The sequence below is a fragment of the Sciurus vulgaris genome (genome assembly GCF_902686455.1).
Source record: "Sciurus vulgaris genome assembly, chromosome: 8".
In the NCBI taxonomy this organism is placed as follows: domain Eukaryota; kingdom Metazoa; phylum Chordata; class Mammalia; order Rodentia; family Sciuridae; genus Sciurus; species Sciurus vulgaris.
The window spans coordinates 439770-461851 of record NC_136468.1 but is presented as its reverse complement, the minus strand read 5'-3'; the positions used below and the strand labels follow the sequence as shown (position 1 = coordinate 461851).

General features: G+C 50.2%; 1 protein-coding gene and 1 long non-coding RNA gene across 4 annotated transcripts in view; both read right to left on the bottom strand.

Moving 5' to 3' along the window:
* Positions 1–14168: 14168 nt before the first annotated feature.
* Positions 14169–16385, bottom strand: LOC306668267. The gene is made up of 2 exons (XR_013765802.1): positions 16325–16385; positions 14169–16288 (listed from the first exon to the last, which is right to left on the bottom strand). It is a non-coding gene; the product is annotated as an uncharacterized lncRNA (long non-coding RNA).
* A 319-nt stretch (positions 16386–16704) lies between these two features.
* ESYT2 (extended synaptotagmin 2) overlaps positions 16705–22082 on the bottom strand; it is a 74171-nt gene continuing 68793 nt past the window's right edge. For all 3 annotated transcript variants that reach the window (XM_079150662.1, XM_079150663.1, XM_079150664.1), the window contains 6 exons: positions 21633–21731; positions 19459–19590; positions 18013–18118; positions 17233–17282; positions 16909–17139; positions 16705–16878 (listed from right to left, as the gene is read on the bottom strand). In XM_079150662.1, coding sequence (XP_079006788.1) covers positions 17094–17139; positions 17233–17282; positions 18013–18118; positions 19459–19590; positions 21633–21731 — 433 coding nt within the window. In that variant the 3' untranslated portion in view covers positions 16705–16878; positions 16909–17093. The remainder of the gene's footprint in view (positions 16879–16908; positions 17140–17232; positions 17283–18012; positions 18119–19458; positions 19591–21632; positions 21732–22082) is intronic.

Below are 22082 nucleotides of genomic sequence, written 5' to 3'. Positions count from 1 at the left end.
TGCCGCCACATACCTGCATCAGCCAAAGGAAGATTTTGCAAGAGCCACCATATTCCATCAGACTCCAGACAGGAGGTGGTGGCCGAGTCCACACGAAAATCAGTGAGTCCTTTAAAAAAAAACTATATTTTTAAGATGTTGAAAGACCTTTATTTTATTCATTTGTTTATATGTGGTGCTGAGAATTGAATTCAGTGCCTCACACATGCTAGGCAAGTGCTCTGCCACTGAGCCACAACCCCAGCCCCTCGCTGGGCCCTCGAGAGTGAACTGTGCCATCACCACAGACCAAACACACTTCTCTTCCCACAGTGTCAGAATTCACTGAATGACAATAAGTGCACGGCTACATACAGCACTGTAGGAGCCGCCTTTCACTGAACACCTGCAGGTTGCCTGATAGGCAATTGCAGGTTCCTTCATCCGTTCCAATCTGAATTTCCTATATCTAAACGTTCAAATCACATAGCACACTACAAACTTCACAGAAAGACCAGGAAAGGGCTAAAGGGACTGCAGGGTCATAGAAGGTGGTGCCAAGAGTGTGGACAGAGACAGATACGGATGCAAAGATTCCCTGTCCTGGAGACACTCCCCTGGCCACACCTGGAATCCCAGCCACTCCATCGGCCAAGGCAGGAGGACTGCAGGTTCAAGACCAGACTCAGCCACTTGAGGCCCAGAGAAACTTAACAAGACCTTGTCTCAAAATAAAAACTAAAAAGGCCTGGGGATGTAGCTCTGTGGTAAAGGCTCCTAAGCTCAATACCTCCTACATCCCCCATACTGAAACAGACAAAAAAGAGCCACTGTAGGTGGTTAGATAAGGACTTGTTTGTTCTATTCTGTTGCTTTTGTGATGCTGGGGATTGAATCAAAGGGTGCTCTGCCACTGAGCTGGTCCCAGCCCTTTTTGTTTTTGAGATAGAGTCTAACCAAGGTTTCCAGGCTGGCCTTAAACTTGCGATCTGCCTTAGCCTCCTGAGTAGCTGGTATTACAGGCCTGCACTGCCACAGTGCCCAGTTCCATAAAGGTTTTGACAAACTAGACTTGCCAAGGTGCAGGTGACAGTTTCAGCATCACCTCAAGGCGTCAGCTTGAGGTGGGCCCAGCTTCACCAACAAAAGGGAGGCCCAGAGGGACAGAACCAGAGATTGGTCACTGTGGTGATTTTCCTGGGCAAGGCTCATGACCAGTGGCCAGGTGATGGAGTCAGGAGCCAGGGTGTCCAGTCCTGGGGGTTCCTCCTTTTATGGGTCTTAGGTGAGGGGACTGCATCTGGTGAGGTTGATAAGCTCCAGAGGCTGGTATTCCTGCTATGACCTAGGATGGCCACATGTCCAGGGTCTCCTGGTTTATTTTGATAACTGGCATGTGTAAGTTATTTGTCACTTTGTGCCTTATGGTTTTGCTGGGCAGATGGTGGTTGTTTACTTGTACAAAGGACAGAGTCATTATACTTTGACTCTGGTACTCAACATAGAGTAGTTCATGGCCAGTTATGGTTCTACAAAATAGCCTCACTAAGAGCAAACACAGCCTGGAAGCTACTGTTCTACACCATGGAGTTACTCAGGGCAGAGGGAGCCTGAGAGATGCTGTTCTACACCATGGAGTCACTCAGGGCAGGCGCAGCCTGAGAGCTGCTGTTCTACACCATGGAGTCACCAGGGCAGGCACAGCCTGAGAGCTGCTGTTCTACACCATGGAGTCACCAGGGCAGGCGCAGCCTGAGAGCTGCTGTTCTACACCATGGAGTCACCAGGGCAGGCGCAGCCTGAGAGCTGCTGTTCTACACCATGGAGTCACCAGGGCAGGCGCAGCCTGAGAGCTGCTGTTCTACACCATGGAGTCACCAGGGCAGGCGCAGCCTGAGAGCTGCTGTTCTACACCATGGAGTCACTCAGGGCAGGCGCAGCCTGAGAGCTGCTGTTCTACACCATGGAGTCACCAGGGCAGGCGCAGCCTGAGAGCTGCTGTTCTACACCATGGAGTCATTCAGGGCAGGCGCAGCCTGAGAGCTGCTGTTCTACACCATGGAGTCACCAGGGCAGGCGCAGCCTGAGAGCTGCTGTTCTACACCATGGAGTCTCTCAGGACAGGCGCAGCCTGAGAACTGCTGTTCTGCACACCATGGAGTCACTCAGAGCAGGCGCAGCCTGAGAGCTGTTGTTCTGCATACCATGGAGTCATTAGGGCAGCACAGCCTGAGAGCTGCTGTTCTACACCATGGAGTCACTCAGAGCAGGTGCAGCCTGAGAGCTGTTGTTCTGCATACCATGGAGTCACCAGGGCAGGCACAGCCTGAGAACAATGGACTAAAGATCTTAACAGAAACCTCACGAGGGAGACACACCAATGACCAACAGCACGCAAAACGGTGTTCTGGTCATGTCATTAAGGAAAACCAAGTTAAAACACCAGCAGTGCACACCTCTCAGACGAGCCTGAATGATGAGCCCTGACCACACCTGCTGCTGCTGAGGATGTGCAGCAATGGGAATGACTGTCTATTACTAGTGGGAATGAAAAATGGTGCACACACACCTGTAACCCCAGAGATCAGGAGGCTGAGGCAGAAGGACCCTGTCTCAAAATAAATAGGGTTGGGGATACAGTTCAGTGGTAGGGCACTTGCTCAGCACAGGCAAGGCCCTGGGTTCCAGCCCCAGCACTGGAAACAAGCAAAAGAAGAAAAATCATTCCCTTACTATACAATCTAGCATCACCTTCCTTGATATTTACCCAAAGGAGCTGAAAATTTATGCCCACACATCCACAGGCACATGAATTTACAGCAACTTTATTCATATTGCCCAAATTTGGAAGCAACCAAATTTGTTGTGTACTGTGGCACATCCAGACAATGGAACGTCAGTCAGCACTGAAAAGAAATGAGCTAATAAGCCAGGAAAAGACCGAGGCAATGTAAATGTATATTGCTAAGTCACAGAATCCAATGTGGAAGGCCACATGCCACCTGATCCATAAAGATCAGTGGTGGTCAGGGCCTGGGGGGCGGAGAACAGGTGGCACACAGAGGGATCCTGGTGCTGCTATGTGGGAGACACACACCATCACACGTGTGCCCACCCTGCAGAATGTGCCTCCCCAGGAGCAGACCCTAATGCACGCGTGGCCTCTGATGCCATGTGCTGACGTGGGTTCTGGCTGGAGACACGGAGCACTGCCCTGGCAGATGCTGTGGGGGCCGTGTGTGTGTAGAGCAGGGCAATCTTGATCTCTGTGCCTTCTTCTCAGTTTGCTGAAGCTGAGAACTGCTCCACAGTAATGTCTAAAACTATTGATACTCACACACGAGAAATCTTGCCCCCAACAAGGAGAGATATTTGGATAATTACTAAATCCACAGAGATTACAAAAGCTGATCGTGATCAAGTCTCAAAGAAAGGCTTCAGCTTTCCTACAATCTCGGCATGGTCAGGCCAGCACTGGGAAGGCGGGTCAAACGTGCCAAGAAACTGTAAAATGCTGTCACGAGCAACTCTCGGAACAGTTGCAAGGTTAACAAGAATGCATAAATCCAGATCGCAACGAACTTGTCAAAATTGGGAGATGAAGCTAAAGCAGTATGAAGGGTAAATTACAGCCTTAAGTAAATTTAACTTTTTAAAAGAAAAATGGGAAATAAATCTGCTGTTTGGGCTGCAGGCTGCCACCCCAAACTGGGCAGCTCTGCTGGACCGCACGTTCTCCAGGCAGCTGCCCGGGGCCTCCATCACCCACGCCAGGACTCCCCAGCCAGGCTGTCCTTCGCCAGGCATGGCCTGCGTTCGAGAACTTCCAGCAGCACCTTGGTGGAAGAGCTGGAGTTGTCTTTCGAGGCTTGCTTTGGTTCTCTTGTGTGTCAGAATTACGTCAATGGCACCGATCAGGAAGAGATTCGAACTGGTGTTATCAATGCATCCAGAAGTTTCTGGATTTTGCACGACAGACAGAATGCTTTTTTCTACAAAATAGATTGCAGTTGTCTGTCTAGATACCAGAGCAGGTTATCCAAGAGGACGTCTCAGAACTAAGGAGTGAATCGCAGCTTCCAGAGGGATGCGCAGGTGCAGAGGCTCTTGATGGAGGGCGGGCACTGACAGCAGGTGCTGGAGGGCATCAGTGTGCAGCACAGAAAGCCAACAGAGGTCCCTCGGGGCTCCCTGGCCTGCCCGCAGCCTCTGCAGCAGACCTGGGAGGGGTCTGGCCTACAAGGTAGCCTCTCGCAGACAGTTCCATCAGATCTCTCTCTGTGTGGACGTGGCATTTCAGAACTATTTGCCAGAGAATGAGTTGGTGTTAATTTTTTTCCACCTTAGAATTTCCCCAATTTTTATGAGCTCTTAATTCCTTGAGTACTTTATAAAATGCCTCTAGCTTGGTAAACAAAGTGAGGTTTGTTTTTGTTTGTTTGTCTGTAGCAGAGTTTAGACTGTTAGTTTGACCACACAGATTCTTTCTTGTTTTTTTTTTTTTTTTGCTTGTTTTTAAATTTTTATATGACTTTTATATAGTTTTTTCCAGTTGTTAGTTTGTTATTATCTGAGGGGGAGATTACAATACTCCAGAACCGGGGTTAAAACATGCTGTTAGTGTAGTCGTACCCCAGTAGATCCCACGTTGATGCTGCCTTTGGTTTAGGTGAGTTTATGCGGTGCTGTTTTGAGGGGACTGTATTAGGAGCCAGACATGCTGGGTGCCCCGCAGGGACGAGCTGGTGTGCAGCAGACCCAGTCTGCATGGCAGGACACGCAGGTGGAGTATGAGGGTCAAAGCTCTGGTTCTTTTTCTTTTGAATTTTGTGTTGTTTGCTTGTGCTTGTGTTTTTGTTTTACTTTTTGGAGAAAAGGCAGTTTACATGAAGGAAGATTCTTGCTCATGAATTTGATTCCCAGGGACTAGGGCCTTGGGGTGGAGGTGACCTGCGCAGGGATCCTCGGCCACTCCACCTCCACAGAGAGCACGCAGCTCCCCTGGGGAAGGTATTTGCCCTCTTGTTGGAGGAGGCTTTCTGATCTCTGTTTTATGCTTCTCTCAGATCACATCCCTCTGCCAGTAGAAACCCTCCTCTGTCCTCTGAACAGTCGGTGGGTCTGTGGCTGTGTCCTCTCCAGCCCTGCAGATCCCTCCCCATGTGCTGCCATATCCACTCATGTTCCTGGTCTGGCCTGGAGACCACCTGGTCCAGGAAGCCTCCACTCCATCCCAGGGCGCAGGACTTGTACTCCTCCCACTGTCTTGTGGGTGGTGAATGGTACCTGCTTCTGTGCCCCTGGTGCATTGTACGCTCATGGGAAATAGGCATTACCTCCCTTGAATATACACAACATGTATTTATATGATTAAAAAAAAAGTCTGCTGTTCAATTCAAGAGGTACAAGAGGAAAAACAGAACAGATCTAAAGTAAATAGAAAGGAAAGCAAGAATGGAGTTTAATACAGTGAACAGAAAAAGACTTGATAAGAAAGAGAAGTCCTTACAATCAGATAGGTGGCCTTGTAGCTAGTCTGATAGAGAAAGGATGGAAATTGTAAATCAGTGTTATCAAGAAGCAGCTGCAGGGTTGGGGATATAGCTCAGTTGGTTGAGGCTTGCCCAGCATGCACAAGGCCCTGGGCTCAATCCCCAGCTCCACACAAAAAAAGCGGCAGCTGCAGTGTGGACATTAACACACAGGATGCATTCCCAGTGAATTTGAAAACCGACAAAACAGATTATTCTCTTCAAGATTCATTGGGTAAAAACTGGACAGCACAAATTTTAAAAATACAAAAATTTTAAAAGAATGGGTGTTCACAATTTCCCTACTGGCACCAGGCTGGGTACACTGATCCACCGGCCCCACCAAGTTCCCAGGAGCAATGATCGCGTGCCACCAAGCTGTTTCGGTTACCCGCGCAGGACTGCAGTCCCAGGATGGACGCCCCCACACCCACTCACAACAGTCACAGTCTCACGTACCAGGTGTGTGCATGCACACGTGTGCACTCCCACACAAGTGCATGCTTACCCCGCCACGTGCGTACTTGACCTGGGAGGACGGCCTCCTCACTGCCCTGTGCACGCCTGGCACGCAGCAGCTGTGTTGCGAGCACGGCGTGTAAGGGAGCTCTGACAGCATTCTGGCCTTCCAGTCTGTTTTGAGATAGTCAACGAGACAGGTGCACACTGAAGTCAGGGATGGCAGCGTGTGCGAAGTTCCCGTAGTTTCCTGCACTCGCCAGAAGAAGGAAATCACACTGTCTAGATACACTGTCAGGGGCTGGGCTGTGGCTCAGCGGTAGAGCGCTTGCCTAGCATGTGTGAGGCACTGGGTTCCAGTCTCAGCACCACATGTAAGTAAATAAAATTAAGGTCCACTGACAACTGCAAAATATTAAAAAAAAAAAAAAAAGAAAAGAAAAGAAAGAAACATTCTGTCAGGCGCTGCTGCTAGTATTCAGGCATTTGCACACTTAGACTTATGATCAGACACTTCCAGTGACTGTCTGCAGGAAGAAAACTGCACAAGGATAATGGGAGAGAGTTATGGTATTCGGCTTTGTGTGTTTGTTTTTGGTACTGGGGGTTGAACCCAGGGGTGCTAGACCACTGGCCACCTCCTCAGCCTCCCTTTTTTAAAATATATTTTTTATTTTGAGATAGGGTCTTGCAAAATTGCTGAGGCTGGTCTGAAACTTCCAACCCTTCTGCCTCGGCCTCCCGTCTCCGGGATTATAGGTGTGTGCCACTGACCTGATGTCGTTTTATTTATTTTTATTTATTTTTTGCCGGGGTCCAGCCCTAGCAGGGGTCGTGGTGGTCACAGGTGAGGGAGTAGGCGTCGGCGAGGTGGAGAACAAAGCAACACAAACCCAAGGAATGGATGCTAAGTTCTGAATTTTATTTTTCCCAGCCAGCTTTTTATACATTAAGAGGTAAGCAGTTACACGTTTTTCCAGAACAGGAAAAGGTCACAAGGAGAAAAACAAAACTATTTTGTATGATCATTACTAGACTAGACAATAAGTATTCTAATTATTCTAGTAATTGTTTACTAGTGATAACCTGTAACTAAACAATAAGACATATTTATATTGAACTGATCATAAAGGTTAAAGCAAGTTCAGCAGGGTTAAATAGGTGTCAGTCGTGTGACTACTGCTGTAGTTAATAAATGCTAGACATTTTAAGCTCACAAATATATGATATCATCTTATACTGTGTGAACATTGAGGAACCCTTTATTTCTTCTGTTTCTGTTTTTCCTTCCTGATGGGGTTGGAATTATTTGCCTACGTGTTTCAGGTCATCTGAGAGTAGTCAACAGGGGATCGGCAGCTAGAATCTGTTTTTGTATTTTCTCATAGCAATCTTGGTTACTCAGAGTTTCATAGCAAATGAGTAAATCTGAAATCACTGTTCCATTAGAAATCTGGTGTTTATGTTCTAACCCTGGTTCTGTTAAGACCCCTATTTTCAGGGAAAACACATAAAATATTAATAGTAAACCTAGACATATTAAGCAAGGAAGGAAGGAAAGCCCGCAACCCAAATTCCCAACGAGGTGAGACTTCGCAAACATCTTTATTACTCAGCAGAATCCTTGTCCAGCACTGAGGGGAATTGCAGGTGGCGCAACAATTTTTTTGGGGGGGCTACTGGGGATTGAACTTAGGGGCACTTGACCACTGAACCACATCCCCAGCCCTATTTTGTATTTTGTTTAGAAACAGGGTCTCACTGAGTCCTTAGCAACTTGCTTTTGCTGAGGCTGGCTTTGAACTCGTGATCCTCTTGCCTCAGCCTCCTGAGCTGCTGGGATTTCAGGTGTGCCGCACTGTTCCTGGCTGGTGTTGCTTTATTTGTTAAAATATTCACAAATAAAAAGTCTAACCTTTCAACTGAGAGGTGAAGCAGATTGAAAATCATGGAGAGTGCAAGGGCTCTGGGGCAAAAGAGGCTCCTGACGTGAGGTATCTGTTACAAAGTAGAGGAGAACTCACAACAGAAACCAAGTATCCGCCCACGAGGCCCCTCTGTGGCAGTCGGAGACGGCTGCTCCTCTGGCTCTGTGCGCCTCAGCGGCCTTTCTGGTCCTGGCCAGTCGCCTCAGGCAGGCTGAGGAGGCTGAGCGTGAGCAGAGAGCAGACTCGAGTTCCGTTCCGGAGTGTGCACTGTGTGCGTCTCATGCTGGGGAGCATCGTGTGTGTGCGTCGTCCAGGTGTTGCTCCGCTGCCTGTGTGACCATGTGTGTCCCGAAAGCGATGTGCGTATGTGTGAAGGGGGCGTGTTGTGCAAGGTGCTCTGTGTTGTACGTAGTGTGTTGTGCACTGCATGTATTGTGTACATGTGTTGTGTTGTGTCCCATCTGTACATCACTGTGTATACATGTGTGTTATGCATTATCGTGAGATAATGTATGTTGTGAGATGCATTGTGTGTGGTATGTGTGTGAATTGTGTGGTATGAATTGTACATCATTTGTGTGTTGTGTGTAGTATGTGTTGCATGTTGTGCATCATGTGTTGTACGTTACTGCATGTTGTATATTTGCCATGCATTGTGTATATATTGTGTCTATGAATGTATGGTAAAATATTGTGTGTGCACGTGTGTCTTGTGCATGTGTGTTGCATGACGTGTACGTTATGTTGGCCATGTGTGTTATGTTGTGTGTGGGGGATGTGCACATGAATTGTGCACATCCCCCACACATAACATGGAATTTCGGTTGTTTCTATTTTGTTGGACATGTAGTGTATCGTATATTGTCTACTGTGTTGCATTCTGTGTATATCATATGGAGTTGTATTTTGTGCGTTGTGTATTGTCCATGTGTGTTGTGTGTGTACTACATGTGCTATATGTGAATTGTGCTGCATGTAGTGTGTTGTGAATTGTTTTGTGTATTCTACATTTTGTATTATGTGTCTATTGTGTATGGAGTGTGTTGTGGTTTGTCGAGTGTGTGCCTGCAGGAGTGGCATTATATGTCTGTTCTTTTGAAAGTGTGTGTTGTGTGCCTGGGGTATGTATGTCTGTTGTGTGCTGTGTTGTGTGTGTTGCACACTGTGTGCTGTGCCTATGTCTGCTAGTGTGTGTATGTGTGTGTGTGTGCTGGATATGACTTGTGTACTGTGTTGTGCAAGTGCTGCAGTGTGTTGTGTGGTGGTTGAGTATGCAAGCCGTGTAATTCTGTGCATGTGTAGCGACGGTTCTTGGGAGACTCTGAGAGCAGCCTGCTGACTGACCCTGGTTGTCCACGCTGCAGGACAGCCAGAGCCGAGCCCTAGCCTGGGGAAAGCCCTGGGCCACTGCCTGGCCTGTGGGTCCTCAGTGGAGCTGCTGGTGGGGAGGTTGATTCTGGGGGAGGAGAAACTGGGCGGTGGGTCTTGGAAGGAGGCAGGCCTCCGGGCAGAAGCCCTTCCTGCAGGCCTGGCGTCCTGGGAAGGGCACGGGGCGTGCTGTGTGGGCGTGGCATGGGGTTGGCTGGATTCTGTGCCACCAGCTGGCCCTTGGCCTCTGGGGTGTGGAAGGGGCCACTTGTGGCTCGGGGTTGGGCCCAGTGCCTCTGCATCTTTAGCACGCCTGCGAAGGCACTGCCTGCCACTCACAGGCACGGCGTCCATGAGAAGCCAGCGGCAACAAGGGCACCAGTGTCCACGTCCACAAAGCTCAGCCAGGGACCCGGGCGTCGGGTATCCGACAGGCCCCCTGGAGGGTTAGGGCTGGGGGGGGACGACAGAGGCAGATTTGTGCTGGGATGAGTGGAACAGCCTCCAACGGCACCGGCTGGCTGCGTTGTGCACTGTGCGGGTGGAGCACCTTGAGCAACGCAGGAGGCTGGGAGGGCAGGTCCTGGACGTGGCTGGGGCAGGGGAAGCAGCAGAGCAGGGAGGGAAGGAGCGCTGCTGCGCACTGGCTGGGGGCGAGGCCCGGCACCTGTCCGGATGCCCGGTGGAGGCCCCGGCTGGGTGCCAGCACAGGGGTCTCGTTCTGCCCGGGCACTTCCCTTTGGATGAACAGGGTGGCCATCCTGCTTTACTGGCAGGCACCTGGACTGCTCCGCCTCACAGGGCGGTGTGCGGTTTGGATGTGGGTGATCTGACCTGGAGCCATGGTCTGTGCCCCTGGACTCCAGCCCCCGCCACCCGGACTACAACACACACCTGCTTCAAGAGAGTCTGCATGTGGGAGACCATCAATGCCTGCAAAGCCAAACGTGACATTTATCCTCTAGTATTGACAGGGCAGGCTGGCTAGCAACAACAGATTTTATAAAAAAATCTGGCCTGGTGTGGTGGTGCATGCCTGTGATCCCAGCTGCTTGGGGGCTGAGGCAGGAGGAGTTTTAGTTCCAGGCCAGCCTGGGCAACTTAGAAAGGCTATGTCTCAAAATGGAAAACAGAGGCTGGACCTGTGGCTCCGGGGTAGAGCCCGTGCCAGTGTGCATGGGTTCCAGTTGCAAACTGAAAGGTGGGTCATTTCCGCGTCAGGACCATGATGCCTTCATCTGCCACCGTTTTAGCCAGTGACACCCGGAACCTGCTCCTTCTGGGCTCATGGTGGCTGACAGGAACCAGCCTTCTCTCCCGGGGCTGGCTTGACTAGAGCGTGCCCATGCGTGGCTCTTTCTAAAACACATCCTACTCGAATCTCCTTGAGTTTTCCATCAAAATTGGTTTTGTTCATCATTCCTATTTTTTTTTCCTATTTTTAAGCTTTTTGTGACTTCCTGTGATCTTTCTCCTGTATGGACTTTTGATTTTCACCTTTTGCTCCTCCTGTCTTAAGTATTTTTCCTGGTGCTGCTCTCTTGGCTCCCTTGTGGGACTCTCACTCTAAGTTGGTGCCAGCACCTTCCTCTCCAGTCTGAGATCCTCAGCCTGCATCATCTCAGTGGACCTGGTTCTTCTGTCCATCAAGTCTATGCTAAGCTCCATTGAAATTTATATTCTACTTACTGTGTTTGAAATCCCACCGTTTCTTATATTTGTGATATTTGCTGCCATTGCTTTGGTGAGATACCTTTCTGACCGACCCTCTAGTTCTTTAGCACAGTATCCTGTACTTCTTTGATGGCACAGCTGATTCAGCCTTCTGCTTTAAATCCAACATCTGGATGACCTTGAGGAAAGTTTCTACTGACTTTTCTCCACTGCATGGCCACCCGTGTTTTACTGTTTCTTTGCAGGCTTTGTGGTTTTTTAGTTGAAAACTGGATATTTAATAAGAGTATGACAATGCTGTAAATAAGTCCCTTGTCTTCTTGGCTTTGCTGTTGCTTTCTTGGATGCTCTCTCTGAAAGATGTCTTCTCTGCAGTCTCTGTGTGGCTGGCTTATTTGGCTGGCTGTTAAGTGGATCAGGACTTCTTTAAATGTGCTGCATGGTCGGCCTTCCGGGCTTTGCTGGGGTGGTGCTGGGTGTGCACCTGCCAGGACTCCACAGCTCGCCTGGGCTTCCCCTCCTGCTGCAAAGCCCTATGCAGGTCTCTCCCGGGATGCACAAGCCCCTGTATGTGCACCGTCCTACATCCCAGGCCAGCAGCCTTTCTGGCGTCTCATCCCCTGGGTTTCCTTTAATGTGTCGGCCAGTCCGTTTTTCCCAGGGGTATCATGGACCAGGCAGCTGCGGTGTTAACTGCCACTGAGTGGCTTGCTTTCGTTTTTTTTGTTTTGCACTGGTGGATTATGATTATACATAGCCACTGTTTATGACAAACACTCTGGCGAGTTTTCCCAGGACCCAGACAGTTTACTTAGTGAAAATTCTCTGGAGATGGGACTTCCCTCTCCTTCGGTGGCTGCTGGTTTTCACTGATGTTGCAGTTTTTCCCATGATATTCTCCAGTAGCTATTAATGTTAGCATATGAAACACACAGACTTGTACATTTTTTGACCTCCCATTTGTTAAATCCAAGAGCTTTCAGATTATTTTCTTGAGTTTTTCAGGCAGACCATCTTGTGTCTGGAAACAACTTTCCCTCACAGCAAAAATTTAATCTATTAATTTTTATACTGAATTATCCAAGAGTTCCAGAATAAAACAGGCACAGACAGACTTCCTGGATATTTTCCACTTTCATGTCTCAATTGCTTCTCAGATAATTACATTGTTGGCTTTCTGTTTCAGTAGTATTACTATGCTTGTCTTTACTAAAGACTGTCAATAGGTTTCTTTATTTGACTAGAAGCTTAAGACAAATGAATGTTGTGTATGGTCTGCCAAACTTTGTGCAGCGTTTATCCAATAGATATTTGGTGCCTGGGTTGTGTGCCAAGAACGGCCATGATGAAAAGGTTCCAATGACACTTGAGTGATCCCCGCTCTTGGGAGTTTAAGAACCAGGGAGGAAAATCTTTACTAAAACTAAGGCATGAGCTGGGGCTGGGGCTCAGTGGTAGAGCACTCGCCTAGCATGTGTGAGGCACTGGGTTCAATCCCTCAGCGCCACGTAAAAATGAATAAAGTCATATGTCCATCTACAACTAAAAATATATATAAAAAACCCTAAGGTGTGAATATGTCAAGTACGACGAAGGCAACCACGTTTGCAGCAGGAGCCAGCTCGAGATGTGCATGGTGACAACGAGCGTCCTGGGAGGACTGGGGTTGTGGCTCAGTGGTAGAGCACTTGCCTAGCTAGTTTGTGTGAGGCACTGGGTTCCCTTCTCAGGACCACATATAAACAAACAAAAATAAAGGTCCATCGACAACTGAAAAAAAAAGCATCCTGGAGAGCGGGGGAACTGGCCTTAAGCTGAGAAGTGAAGGGTAGTGGCACTAGCCAGGCCAGTGTCATGGGAGGAGCATGCCTGGGGGGCAGAGGCAGGAGTCGGAGGCCGTCGCAGCTGACTCCGGAGGGCACTGCCGAGGGAAGTGGCTGGGCAGGCTGCGGGTCCTGCAGCCTGAGTGCTCTGGGTGCTACTGTAAGAGCAGTGGAAAACGGCAGAGTGAGGGCTGAGGGCTGTGCTTTTGGAGGATTCTTCTGGCTGCTGGTGGAAAAGGGAGGCGGAGAGGCAGGGAAAGGCAGAAACCTGGAGCTGTCAGGAGGAAGGGCTGGGTCCGGGCTGGGACAGCAGTTGAAGTGGACACACTCTCAAGCTGGGTTTCGAGGACCAGGGGTCTGCCCCAGTGGGCAGATGCTGTCCAGCTCTGTAGCTCAGGCACCCAGAGACAGCAGAGAACCCAAGTGTCCAGGCAGAGGGCTGCCATGGGGCAGCTGGGTGAACTGACCTTGAGCTCAGAAGAAAACCCTGGGGTATCAATGGTGTTAAGGCTGCAGAACAGAAATAAAAAGGAACAGGATAATGTGTCAATTCATGATTTAGAGTCTGGCTAGAAGAGATGACAACAAAAGATACTCTTAAGAAAGGGCCAGCAACGTAGAAGGAAAATTTAGAGTGCTAAGCATATGGCTCAGTGGCTGAGCGCTTGTCTGGCGTATCTAAGGCTCTGGGTTTGATGCCCTCAACACGGAAGAGGAGGACGAGAGAGTAAGGCCTCATAAAGATGGCAGCTGGGCCAGGGGTAAAGAAGCAGACTGAAGCTCTGAGAGGCTAAGGGAAGACTACCAAGTGCCCACTCAGGCCCATCCAGTTGTCCGAGAGGGACTTAAGCAGCACCTCCAGCATTCCCAAGGGTGTTCCAACACCCTGTCTCCGCAGCTTCTACCTCCTGAGTTTTTGGTGCTCTGGTTAGAAAGTACTCTTTCCAGTCTGCTTTTCCTGCTAACAACTGCCCTTCAAAGAGCTGCTTTCTGAACTCAGCTAGGCAGAGGGGAGTCACACTAAGTGCTTTCTGAACTCAGCTAGGCAGAGGGGAGTCACACTAAGTGTTTTCTGAACTCAGCTAGGCAGAGGGGAGTCACACTAAGTGCTTTCTGAACTCAGCTAGGCAGAGGGGAGTCACACTAAGTGCTTTCTGAACTCAGCTAGGCAGAGGGGAGTCACACTAAGTGCTTTCTGAACTCAGCTAGGCAGAGGGGAGTCACACTAAGTGCTTTCTGAACTCAGCTAGGCAGAGGGGAGTCACACTAAGATGGGGACAGGAAGGAGGATACCCAGTGACCTGAAAATGGAAGAGTACACACTGCATCCTGTACTTATTTTCTAAATTATCTGGTCCCACAGTAACAATTTCATTTCAAAAGACAAAGGAAAAACAAGTCACAAGTGAACTAATATAAAAATTTTATTGAATAAACACATGCACTGTCATGTAAAATTGGTTAAGCAAAAAGGACATTCTATGCTTTGAAAAGCCCTCTGCCACCCTCCACTGGGAGTGGCCCACCCGGCCGGACGCAGAGTTCTGCAGCAGCCCGAGGATGAACACACAGTTCCCCCTCTGTGTGCACCTGCCTCAGGCCAGGGCAGTGTCCGTGGAAGGAATCCCGGGGTGCAGAACATAAACTGGTGGACCAGCTCCAAGACGCCCCTGCCTCAGACTGGCACTTGTGAACAACACCTTCCCCGTTAAGGCAGGGGATGGGCAAGCTGCGTACACAAGCCAGCGGAATTGCACTTCAAATTCATCTGAGCGAATTCCCCTCCACTGGTTTGGCTCAAATAGTAAAGTAGAAGTTCCCTTTTCCCCAGACAAATCAATTATTAAAAACCCAAAGCTTACACTCTGAGAACAACTCAGGCACCTTCCCTCATCAGGATCCTGGGGTGCTGAGACACCATCCCCGCTGCTGCGCAGAACCCTGTCTGGGAGGCATGCTACTGCCCTGGGTCTTCTCTCTCCTCTTCTCTGGTGCTGGGGATGGAGCCACATGCTGGGTAAGCTCTCCCCCTGAGCTAGAGCCCAACCCCTTCTTCCTTTCCGACATGGGCCAGTTCACCCCTCCTTAGGCAACCTGGTGGCTCCCCGCTCCTGGGAGATCACCATATTGATGCCGAACTTAGTGCAGACACCCGATCGGCATGGCGCACTACAGCCCAGAACTCCTGGGCTCAAGTGATCCTCCTGCCTCAGCCTCCCGAGTAGCTGGGACCACAGGCACACGCCACCGCGCCCGGCCCCTTCTTCCTTTCAAAGAGAACTGAGATACTCCTACAGGTCTTCAGACCTGCCGTGGGAGCCCTGGACCCAAGGCCTGCTAACAGCTCTCCCTGCCCCACCGCAGCCCAGGGTAGTGCCTCCTGTGCTCACCTGGCCTCCTCCCGCTTCCTACCCTTCCCTGCAGTTACCTTGCCTGGTTGCTTGGGTAAAGCATTCCACTAAGTAAAACACTGAACAGAAGCAGCATGTGGGCGGAAAACCCAGATGCGTAGGGCGATGGTGGAAACTCAGGATGCTTCTTTTCCTTCACAGAGCATAACAGAAGCTCTTCAATAGACCTAATTTTTCAACAAAACGAAATAAAAACAAAAAACCTTCAAAAAAACACCTAAATACCATGAATAAGCAACTAGATTTAATAAGATTTTACTGCTCTCTGGCTACTAAAATACCACAATTAAATGTTTTGTGTGCATCTAGGTCACGTGTGTGACACATTCATTCACTTCTTGCCAGCACAATCAGTCCTGAACAGCAACTGGACGTGACTGACAGAGGCTTCAGGGAAGAGCGTCAGCAGACAGGCGGCAGTGAGATCACACTGGTCCTTACGGTGGGTGCACTGTGAGCGGAAGTAGCAGACTCCACTGCATGTAAACCGTGGAGTAGAGAGCACACACACGGAAACAGTCCGTCTGCTGGGCAGGAGGAGCTGGTAACAGTCGGCGTCAGCCACAGGCACTTTGGTGCGTCTGGTCGAGTGAGCTCCCACAGGCTGCCCAGCTCCAGGAAGCCATTGTGAGCTCCATGCCTATCCATGGCAGTGCTGTGTTCTCTGCCCAGGGCAGCCCTCTGTCCTGCCGCCGGGAACAGACGAGCAGTCCTTCTGCACAGGTGCGCCCCTGGCAGGAATGTGTGGCTCGCTGCACACAGCCTGGCTGGGGAGCGGGTCTGGGGATGCTCAAGTCTACCAACATGCTCTGCTAGTCTACACAGAGAGAAAGCCCCAAATCAGGGCTGCATGACCACACCCCACTACTCAGGTCAGCGATAGCATAGAGGAGGAGCCCCAGGAGCTGCTGGGACTCACAGCCATTGTGCTGGCAGTGGGAGGGCTCCCCTGGTACCAGGGGCCCTGTGTGCTGGCCGAGCAGCAAAGCTGGGATCTGAGTCCACCAGCACATGAACAGGCCAGCCATCAGGCCTCAGCAACAGCTGCCTGCTTGTCCTGATGTCCCTCACAACCTGACAATGGCACTCGCAGGCTGGCAACCTTGACAACCAGCCTGGCTCCTGACCTGGGGACAGCAGCTGACACACACGGAGGCCTCACTTTCAGGAAAGTCTAAGGTGCTTGTCTGCACTGCTGCATGAACCAGCTGCAACGAGCAGGCACACAGACGTCTCTCTTCATGTAAGGCGTCTTGGATCAGCACACCGGTCCCTGAGCCTCGCGGCTCCCCTCGTTTGCATCACTCGGGCACACGACTTCCTTCGGAGCCTCCTCTTGACTTCTCAAGTGATCTTTGTACTTATGAAAATGTCAATATTCTGAATACTTTCTTCTGTCATTTATAATGGGCAGAAATATACTAATATCTGATGATCCTTCTAAATTTTCCTTTTAAAAAGAAACACCACAAAATAGGTCACTGGGAACTTTCTGCTGCAAAGATGAAAATGATTATTTGTCACAAGAATCTAACAAGTTCTAGAAGAAAAATATGTATTTCCTTGATCCACTTTCTTCTGAATCCAAGTCAGCACACAGAGATCATAAAAAATAGTCTATTTACACGGCCAGGGCCCCTCGGGGTGGACAACCCAGGCAGCAGCGCAGCAGGTTCAGCTGTGCCAGGAGCAGCCACAGCCAGACCTGCTGCGCATGGCAGGCCAGGCAAAGCACTGCAGGGACCCTACACAAACTGAACGACCACAGTGGCCGAGTTTGCCTGAAATGTCAGCAGTTTTATAAAATCATCAAGGTGGGCGTAACTAAGGGTATGACATTATAAAAATAGCATTGGTACATCTGGAGGGTGCAATCGGGCACAGGCGGCAGGCCCCAGGACGCCCTCACATCCTGCGTGGCTACGTCACTAGCTGGGGTCTCGCCCCATCCTCCGTGAGGTCATACCTGGGGAAGACAAAGGGCAAGGCAGACAGGTCAGACCCCAGCCCGCACCCAGGGCCCGCCCGCTTGGCCCGCCTGCGGGGCAGGGACACTCACCACTGGGTCCAGCCCTTGGTGAGCTCTTCAGATGCCAAAGCAACCAGCACCTGTGGGCAAGACGTGGCTGTGAAGGCAGCTGAGTACGTCCTGCACCCAAGGGATCCTGCAGCCACGAGGAGTCCATCTGTGGGGACCCTGGCCATGTGCCATGAACGCATCGCGGCTGATGCGGGCTCCCTGTGCTGCCACCAAGAGTGGTGTCTGCAGTCCAGAAGCCCCTCCCCTAACTTAGCCTTCGTGTGCTCTAGCAGAAAAACGGGAACCGTAGGCAAAAGTTAACGTGAGCAGGACAAAGACTGCACGAAATTTCGAGATGAAGCCAACCATCTGCTGGAGAAAGGACCATGCAGTCAGCTGATGAGGTGGAGCTATACAGTACATTTCTTGTGTGATTTCTTTCTTTTTCTTTGTTTTTCAGTTTTACTTTATTTTATGGTACTGGGGATTGAACCCAGGGCCTCACATTTGCTAGGCAAGTGCTCTACCTCTGAGCTAATCTCCACTGTATTTTCTTTCCATGTGGGACAGAACAAAAATTTAAAAACCTAGAAACCAACTTTTCTTTAACTAAAGGTTCCTGGTATTAGTACAACTAATAAGCTAATAATCTGAAAGTGTGAAGACAATGAGAACAACTTAAAATACCTTGGGATGCACTGCTGTCCTGTGTAGGGCTTACTGATCAGACTGAGCTCCCTTTGCAGCTGGGGTGCAGAATAAGCCCTGCATGGGGAGGACTATCAGGCGCAGCAACAAACCCAGGCTCTGAGAACTTACTTTGCCAAGAAGTCCTTTATCTTTGGACAGGAAGCCGCCACTGTTCTTCACCGCCACATCCAGGGTTCTCCTCTGCACCTCAGGGAGTGACACGCTGAAGTCGAAGCTGAGGGGACATGGGGCCTTACCAACTTTCTCCACACTTTTGTGCACTTCAACTAAAAATGGCATTTCTGCTTAAGATCATTCAAACACAATGTTTGCTTTTTCTTGTAAAACTGGGTTCTCCAGTTGGTGCTTGCCTGCCAGTTTAAATCTGGCACAGAGACAATGAGCACACAGCACCTTTCTTGTGAGCCCACAGACACTGGTCCCATCCAGCGTTGCTGTTTCCAAACCACCACCAGCAGCCCCTGAGGTAGGGCCCAACCTGAACACACTACCTGGGTCCTGAGGGCTCTCAAGAAGTCACCTGGCAAGAGTGCACACAAGCAGATGACAGCCTGTTAGGTCAGACCACTGGAGGTTTGCAAACATGTAATAGCATTATTCTTTTCACCCATTTAAAAAAAATTGTTTTGGAAAATAGTTGTTTTCACAGAAATATTGTCTTTTACAATGTTATGAGTTTATTATGTTATTGTAAAGCAAATTTCAAAATATGGGTGGCTTTAAATCTTCAGTTTTAATTTATAGCAAACCAAGTATCAATGGTCTTTGCCCACCATAATGAATTTTCTTCAGGGCCATTAGTAGACCTTGGTTCAGTCACTGGTCTCCCATCCAGTGTCTGTGAGCTGAAGCTGCTCTGCTCAGCACTTGGGCTTCTGCAGGAAGCTCAGAATGCCCCCATCTGGTGCCTGTGAGCTGGAGCTGCTCTGCACAGCACTTGGGCTTCTGCAGGAAGCTCAGAATGCCCCCATCTGGTGCCTATGACCTGGACCTACCGTGCTCAGCACTTGGGCTTCTGCAGGAAGCTCAGAATGCCCCCATCTGGTGCCTGTGAGCTGGAGCTGCTCTGCACAGCACTTGGGCTTCTGCAGGAAGCTCAGAATGCCCCCATCTGGTGCCTGTGAGCTGGAGCTGCTCTGCTCAGCACTTGGGCTTCTGAAGGAAGCTCAGAATGCCCCCATCTGGTGCCTGTGAGCTGGAGCTGCTCTGCTCAGCACTTGGGCTTCTGCAGGAAGTTCAGAATGCCCCCATCTGGTGCCTGTGAGCTGGAGCTGCTCTGCTCAGTACTTGGGCTTCTGCAGGAAGTTCAGAATGCCCGCATCTGGTGCCTGTGACCTGGACCTACCGTGCTCAGCACTTGGGCTTCTGCAGGAAGCTCGGAACACTGTGTGCTTATAGTAATGAGCGCACAGGAGCAAGGTCAGGGTAAAGGCCCACACCTTTACCTTGTGGCCCTGAGATGGCTCTGGGCTCAGTCACCTGGCTGGGCAGGCCTGGCGCACTCCTGCTGCCTTACAGCAGCCTCCTCCCAGCTGAGCCAAGGCTCTGTCATACCTCTGATCGAACACTGGGTTTAATGTCTTCTTCGACACGTGTGTTTTTCTCCTTCCTGACCTCCTCTTGTCTGGCAGTAAGTACATGCGGACATATGGATCAGAGCCGTCTTCCGAGAAGGCAATCAGATTTCTTTTAACACAAACCAGAAGACAGGACATTAGAATGGAGGGAAAGGAGAACACCATCACAGCATATCTACTTCATCCAGCTGTGAGCTTGGACCAATCTGAACATCGAGAGGTAAACAGGAGAAGCCAAAGCCAGTCCCAGACCGTCTGCCTTCCCCACACGTGCTGGCTGGGGTCTCGCCCAAACGTCCTTACTGGCTTTGCCAGAGGTGACCTTGCCTCTGTGTCCCAGGCCCAGAGCCTGGGGGACATTCTGTGTCCTTTGCTCTGCTTCTACATATCTTGCCACAATTCTTCCACTGCTTTATCCACACAAGGAAACATGAGTTAGCCCCACAGCCAAGTCACAGGCTCCAGAAGGCCACCTGGACCCTTGTTGGCATGACCCTGGCCGCCCCCTTGCAGCAGCCTCTCTGAGACCCTTCCCAGGACCCACCTCCTCCAGGAAGGCCTCTTGGCAGGGTGTCTGCAGGCCCGCTGCACAGCCTCTGCTGTTCTGCCTGCCTGGCTCTCTCAGGAGCAAGGGTGCACAGGTGCTCTGTGATGACTGCACTGGACTCTGTTATATATTCTTATTTCTAAATATTACCAATTTTACCTTCCTATTTGTCCAAACTTAACAACACAGACAAAATCACATGAAAGGAACATAATTAGTAAGCTCACACCATCGTCCTTACTAAACAGATTCCAGGGACACTGTCAGACCCTTGCACTTCCTCGCTTGGTGCACAAGGCTGGTTGGGAGACCCTCGCCTGCTTGAGGGTAAGGCACCAAGCAGCACTGGGCCCCGGCTGCTTTCTGAAAGAGCAGCGTAACACCTATCACTGGTTCTTAAACACTGGTTCTTTAAAACTGATACCTACTCCTGGAAATTAATGCAAAAAGTTCTTCAATAAAAAAGTTCACTACCACAGTGCGTATGGCACAGACTTGTCTAACCGTGAGGAATACCACAGAGCACAGCAGGGCACGCTCAGGGGCCCTGTAGTGTGGCCTGCACAGTGGTGCATGCCACAGAAGTGCTCACGAAACGATGCTGAGACCACGACGGGAATGAATCACCAGGAGGGCGGTGACAGCCACACCTGGACAGTCTGCCGGCCTGCTGGCCGCACCCTCCACCCCAGCTACCGGGAGGTTGAGGCAGGAAGACTCAAGTTCCAGGCCCGCCTCAGCAACTCAGTGAGACCCTGCCTCAAAATAAAAATAAATAGGCCTAGGGATGCAGCTCAGTGCGATGGTGGAAACTCAGGATGCTTCTTTTCCTTCACAGAGCATAACAGAAGCTCTTCAATAGACCTAATTTTTCAACAAAACGAAAAAGGTTTCAAAAAAACCTTCAAAAAAACACCTAAATACCACGAATAAGCAACTAGATTTAATAAGATCTTACTGCTCTCTGGCTACTAAAATACCACAATTAAATGTTTTGTGTGCATCTAGGTCACGTGTGTGGCACGTTCATTCACTTCTTGCCAGCACAATCAGTCCTGAACAGCAACTGGACGTGCATCCGGAGTTTAACCCCCAATACCAAAAAACAAAAGCTAAAACCACAAGCGACGTGTGCCTGTGTGCGTGTGCTGTGGCACGCTCTGGAGCAGACGGAATCACGTGCTTTTCTCTGAATGGTCCACGTTGCTGTATCTTCATTTTTTTGATCAATCAAACAGCTCATTCTAGGTTGCGAAGTTTGCTGTTAGACTTGGGCAAACCTTTACTTCTTCTGACACCTTTGAGTTCGCATTTCTCTACATTCCAACAACCTAACAAATACATTAATCAACAAACTTTTCTTCCAGTTTGCTCAGACTTCTTTTGAGGGAGGGAATAGTAAGTCGACAAGGAAGAGATGTTCTTTTCTTAGCTCTCTGCACCGCCAAACTGCAGATAAACTAGCTCCCTATTCACAAAAGCGAGTGCGCTCTGTGTGGGCACGCCTTCTCCCTCTAAATGGCCTGCACCTTGCCACGAGCTGTCACAGGCCCCACGCGGGGGTCGCCAGGGCTGCGGGGCCGCCTCTGCAGGCCCGGCCTCACCTGCAGGAGTGCACCACCACGATGAGCTTGTTCCTCTGGGAGCTGTGCCGGATGGTCAGCTGGATCTGCCCCAGAGGAGACTGCCCCAGGGTCGTCCCACTGTGGAAAGCAGAGCAGACAGTCACCAGAGAGCTGCGGCTCAGGGGCACCGAGCACATGACGGCAGAGCTCCCACTCATGCGGGTCACCCATGCACACAGCAAGGAAGTCCCACTTCACCTGAGGGGTCCGTGAACTTACGAATTCACAGCTCAGTTTTCAGATGAGAGCCCAAGGTGACAAGGAGATACCCTGTGTCCCTCGTCCCTCCCCAGCAAGGCCCCCTGCTCCAGGTGGGAGAGGACTCATGCAAATGCTCCTGTTTAGGGTCCCAGGTGTTTTTGGATACTCCCCAGCGTCAGCTGAGAAAAGGTGGTTCCTTGTTTAAAATTCTGTTTCCTTCAGAAAGTG